The sequence below is a fragment of the Lolium perenne genome, chromosome 7 (assembly GCF_019359855.2).
Source record: "Lolium perenne isolate Kyuss_39 chromosome 7, Kyuss_2.0, whole genome shotgun sequence".
NCBI classification, from domain to species: domain Eukaryota; kingdom Viridiplantae; phylum Streptophyta; class Magnoliopsida; order Poales; family Poaceae; genus Lolium; species Lolium perenne.
The window spans coordinates 120,814,656-120,820,568 of record NC_067250.2 but is presented as its reverse complement, the minus strand read 5'-3'; the positions used below and the strand labels follow the sequence as shown (position 1 = coordinate 120,820,568).

General features: G+C 43.6%; 1 protein-coding gene across 2 annotated transcripts; it reads right to left on the bottom strand.

Annotated features, from left to right (window-relative positions):
- Positions 1–386: 386 nt before the first annotated feature.
- Positions 387–4,719, bottom strand: LOC127323944 (uncharacterized). Of its 2 annotated transcripts, XR_011748721.1 has the most exons (3): positions 4,398–4,715; positions 1,062–1,566; positions 387–734 (listed from the first exon to the last, which is right to left on the bottom strand). XR_011748721.1 is itself a non-coding variant. In XM_051352057.2 (2 exons), exons 1-2 carry the CDS (start codon positions 4,602–4,604, stop codon positions 687–689), a joined length of 255 nt encoding a protein of 84 aa, XP_051208017.1. In that variant the 5' UTR covers positions 4,605–4,719; the 3' UTR covers positions 387–686. The 2 variants fall into 2 exon arrangements, 1 of the variants encoding a protein (XP_051208017.1); XM_051352057.2 differs by lacking the exon at positions 1,062–1,566 and having other exon boundaries at positions 4,398–4,719.
- Positions 4,720–5,913: the final 1,194 nt, after the last annotated feature.

Here is a 5,913-nt window from a genome sequence, read left to right as displayed (position 1 = left end):
CCAGCCTTGCATGGAGGAATAAGCTAGGAGCAGGTGAGACCTTCCCAGACAACGAGGTGGACGCGGCCTGCTAGGAGGTGGACGTCGGCATCAGAACGACAAACAGGGCATCCAAACGACTCCATCGGGCATGGCCTGAGCCCTGATGGGCACACCATGCATGCATAGTGAGAGAAGTGGTTTTGAACTGGTGCAAACCTGCTCGTCACGTGTGCAAAACGACCAGCCAAAACAGCTTATGATGGGTTAGGGGGTCATCTGTCTGGTTTTAGAAATATGTGGGGATTATGTACTCCATTTTAGACTTGAGGGGGTTATCTGTCCTTTTTTCCGATAGTTGTGTGGGGGACATATATATTTCTTTCTACTAACACCGTAGTAGACACTTTGTTTCTCGAGTACCATTGCACATTTTTGGTCCTTCGAACAAAACAATCATCCAGTTCAGTGAGCCCACAACATATTACAGCTTTTTTTTGTATCACGCCAATAATGATGAGAAAGGAGAGTATAACAGCAATGGCACACCTTAACTTGAATCAGGTATTATATCTGTTAGACATGATCCAGGAAATCATGCTGGTCGACGCCAAGATGTGTGTCAGTCTTGGGTTTGATTGGCTTTCATCTGGAATTTAAACGACAATTTGGTGTTTCTAAAGCATCCAGAATGTCTTCCTGTATGCCTAGCCGAGGAAGATGTTAGGATCATCTTCCTCCGAGTCAAATTCAACCTGTAAACCAGCAAGGGATGTTTAATATATATATGGTGTGTAGAATACACTGGTACAAGTTTGGATCGTATAGAGCAGGGAAGAATATATATTCTGCCTGGACTCTGGTAGAACAAATCATGTACAGTATTATATCTATTGATACCACTTTAACTGTCAGCCACAACAGTGTGATGACTGATGTACACTGGCTGACAATGTGATGCACACTACGAGGCTTCAGCCTCTAAGTGTAAACAGGCTTAACAACATACAGAAGCAAAAGAATCAATCTTATATATACTGTTAGCTTAACGAAAGACAGTACCAGGCCAAGGAAATACTCACATCTTCATCTTTGTACCATTTTCCATGGCAGTCCCGTTTCCATCCTGAAGCGGTGAACCTGAGTTCTTGCTCCTGGCGTTTTTTAATATCTACTTCCCACTCTGAAAGCACCTTCCTTGGTGTTTCATCGCCTGTAAACGGCCCTCCTTCAACATTTTTAGATTCAACAGACGCAGTATTTTCAGCACATTCTTCCAATGGAACACCAGTATGAGCAACCTGGGAATAACGGTACAAAGCATTTCCCGTCCTCTTCAAGTCATGAGATTCCTTGGTGGCACTGAAGTTGTTGAATCTGGTTGACTGTGCTTCCAAAATAGCCCTTCGAGTCTGCTCAATTAATGGCTTTTCTTTCATATCACCAGCCCTAACACTAGGATGTTGACTACTGCTGTACTTTGAAACGGAAGGTACTGAAGAAAGGGCCAATCTCTTGCTGCCTTGATAATTCTTTCTCCCTTAGCCTAGATTCTGCTGCAATGTGACGTGAACCTTTGATGTGCATCTGTTCATTTTAAACGCAATGAAAATCAAATAACATGTGGTAACAATTTAAATCGTTCGACGAGATGAACCAAAAAAAAAAAGGTGCATACTGCTCCTAGGTTTCTCATCGCAGAATATACTTTCTAAGGGAAACTAAAAAAAGAGGAAATCCAAGGACCAACTTGTCATTCAATTCCTTTGGATATGGGAAAAGAGAAGCTCTGCAGGAATTCATTTGGATATGGGAAAAGATTCACTCCTTTCAACTTGATCTGACTCATCCTGACAGTTTAACTTGGCACTGGAATGCTAATGGGGAGTTCCCTGTCAAACCTGTCTATAGCTTGGAGTTTGTGGGGAAAATAGGAGTTGATTTGTGCTGTATTAGACCTCGATCGGTTACAAGCGATTGAATCCCAGCATGGATATGATCCAGACACGGCTTGGGTTAATCCAGAGCTGTCACCCAATCCTTGCTAATCCCCTTCCGTCGATCCCATCTATAATCCTTGTCTTCCGGAGCATATTCGTTTATGCCTCTTCTGTGCATGGTTAAAAATGGCAGGGAAGATGAAGGGAGCAGGACCAATCTGTGCCTCGCGTCATGGAAATTATTCCACAGGTTGAGTGGGGATTATTTCTTTCCATACCGAGCTGTGCAAGATTGACGGGATTGGTCGGGCAAATTATACCGACTGGGAGTAAACGAAGACCACGATTTTGTTCGGTGGAAAAGGTACATTGCTGGGCTGGGCATCCAGGAGTGGGCCACAATCCATATATCAATCCATAGCTCGCATGGATTAAACGAACAAGGCCTTATATGGAATACCTTCGCTCCCCTCAAATCACGCTTCTTTGCTTGGATGGCGATCCAAGGGAAAGCTAAAACTGCAGACAACCGCCAAGAAGGGATGGCCTTTCTGCTCCACTTGCCAATCGTGCTTCAGCCGACCTGAAACTGCACCTCACATGCGGGCCTCCTGCCCTTTCACTATTGGAGTTGGAAGCAGATGTTGATGCATGCGGAGCTCCAACCTGAGATGGCGCCGACGTTGCAACTACATCCCTGTCTGATTGGTGCACTTCCAACTCCAAACGCTTCCCATGCAAAGTCCACAAGCATTGGAACACTCTTGTCATCCTCATATGGTGGTCACTGTGGAAGGAACGTAACGCATGCATTTTCAACAGCCGCTTTTGTTCAGTGCGGCAGATTTATCGTCAGATTATTGATGAGCCACTCTGTGGGCTCGGGCGCAAGGACTAACTCGAACACCGAAGACCTAGGCTGAGTGGATCGTTACCTCTGTTACGTCCTGTGTATGTTCAGATAGTTAGCTCTAGTCACCCTTTTCTTTTTGTGCTGCTTTTTTTTTAACTTTTCTCTTCGTTTTGCGTTACGCTAAAAGCTCCTTCAGTTTTTGTTCATCCTATCTTAATATATGAAAAGCAACGCTGTTGTGTTTTCTAAAAGAAAATTTCAATTCCTTTCATTGAAAAATAAGCCATAATTGGGCTCACAAGGTACTTAAATTTCTTAGACCAACAACACCCATTGCACCTACGACTCACATAGCATGAAATTCCACAGATGCTTCATAAAAAAGATTTTGCAAGGTCCATGCAGGCAAGGTTTATCTTAGACGCAAAGACGTGATAATACCTGTGGCGCATGAAATTTAGTGCGACAGAATATAGCCGCATAGCTCGACAAAATAACAAGTGGTGGTTAGTGGGTTCAGCCGACAGAATAGAGCCGCATAGCACGACAGAATTGTAGCATGGCACAGCCAATTAATCGATTTATCGATTGACTATTTACCCAGCACTAAAAAAACTAAAATATACTGTGTGAAAACAACATTGGAGTATTGGACACAAGTACTACCTTGAGACTTGAGCCCTTGCCTTTGAATTAACAAAAATGGCAAAAATTGAGCTAATGTATAGTTCGACAAGACTACAGGCCGATAAATCGGCTGACACACCAATAAACTGAACTAAGATACCCGATAAGTGGTGAATCCCGAGCTATATCGACCAAAAAAATCGTCCGTCATACCAATATATCGGCCTCAGGCGATAAATTTGGCCAATATGCTGTAATCTTATCACTTACCCCACGATTCACGACAAATCGGCATATTGGCCCATTTTTTTTAACACTTACACATAATGCTTTGATATCAGATGACATCACACCTTGCCCAAACTCAAACTATTTATACTTTAGACATAAATCTCTATACGTTTAAGTCATTGTGAAGCATTGACAACACAACACTTGAATTCTAGCACGCACCGCCACTGAAAATACCTTTACATCAGTTTTATCTACACCGAAGAGGTCACTTGTAGTGCCATAGTGGCGTACAGGCCACTGAAGTCCAAAATCGATCTTTCGGACTTTATTTTTCAATTTTACAAATTGTAACAACAATGGAAAGGGCCTTAGAGAAGTGGAATGTTTGACAACATTTGTTTTAGGTTTTCTTGTAGGCTGGCCCACCCATGGTTATTCTTCAAGCTCCGCCACTGAACTTTACATCAGTTTTATCTACACCGAAGAGGTCACTCGTAGTGCCACAGTGGCGTACGGGCCACTGAAGTCCAAAATCAATCTGAATTCTGAACTCTTTTCTAAACAGGAGTATGTGTGACACATATCGTGACGCGATCACCCGAATGGCCAAATACCAGGTTATGCTAAAGCTAAAGGAAGACATATGACCACGCACGAGGCAATTGTGACTAACGCATGAAACCATGAAGCATGGGTCATCTACAATCTAAACAAAATCAACAACGAAGGATTAGGGAGGAGAATTCTGAGTCCTACGGGCTTACCGAGAGCATGAGAGAGGAGTCGAGGACGGGGCGGTGGGGGCACACGAGGCAGGCGAACTTGCCGCTTGAGAGCCTCTTGAAGGAACCAGATGCGGTCGGAGAGGAAGATGAGGAGGAGGTGGCCGCGGCAGGGAGCATGAGGTCGTCCAGGCGGCGCTTGCGCTGCTGCGATTCACGCGCCCAGCTATCGCCGCCGAATACGCTCATGCCGGCTTTCTTGCTGTCGTCACCGCCACCGGGAAGAGAGGGGGTGTTCGCCGCCGGGGGACGATGGTCGATGGGAGCGGATTTCTGTACCAAACTAGTACGGGCTTTTCCAAGCCACTGGGCCACTGGCTATGATGGTATACTACTCAGTTCACATATGGGCTGGATTTGTGATAATTCTGGAATTGGTCTATTCTCAATTCTCATATATATAGCGGGTTTTTTCTCCCTACAAAAAAATGTTTTTGAATCCGGTCAGGCCGTCCGGGTACTTGTGACTACAAACTTTAAGATCTAAATGTGTATTTTTCTTAAAATAAGTATCGCAGCTTTATCTAGATATCGATGTGTCTAGATATTAAAATGTATCTAGGTACATCTATAATTAGATGAAGTTGTAACACTTATTTGTAGGGTGTACTTTCTAATTTTCAAGATTCTTTTCAATATTTTATAAAACTTGGCATATGTCGTTGCCAGACAAATTAAAAAATAGCAGCTTATCAAGGCGCAGAACAGAGACGGAAATGATAGAAGAACCAGGCAGGTAGTTTTGGCATTAGGCTTCATGCTCCGAGTATGCCTTTATTCTTTTGCTTTCTACTGTGTCTGTAACTCTATCTAATCGTGATGAAAATGACATGCAAGTCTTTTGCATGTTCTGAAAAAACAAAAACAAAAAAGACCAACATATGGATGGAAACCTCCATCTTCACCCCTCTTCTTCAATGCACGCCTCTATATTCATCCATCTTCTTCAATGCATGTCACTGTCTTCACTCATATTCTTTCTTCGTATTGTTGATGTCTCGAGGATGCACATAAGAACTATCTAAGGGTACATTGTCCTGATACGTTGCAAACATATCTATAATTTTTGATGCTCCATGCTTGTTTTATACCAATTCCAATATGTTTTGTTTACACTTCGTGGCACTTTTATGCAATTTCTGGAACTAACCTATTGACAAGATGCCACAGTGCCAGTTCTCTATTTTATATTTGAAAAAAATTATACAGAAAATATTCTCGGAATTGGACGAAACAAAAGCCAAAGTTGCTATTTACCGAAACGAAGACGGAGTCCAAAGGAGAGACGGAGGGGGGCAGGGGCTGGCCAGACCATGCCTAGGCGCGGCCTGGCCCTGGCCCGCACCTAGGGGTGGTCTAGGGCCACCTGCGCCCACCGACCTCACCCTTCCGTCTATAAATTCCATTCGACGAGAAAACTCTAAAATATCTAGCCTCTGTCCACGAAAAATTCCATCGCCGCCGCCATCTTCCAGACAAGTTTCGGGGATCAGAAGTT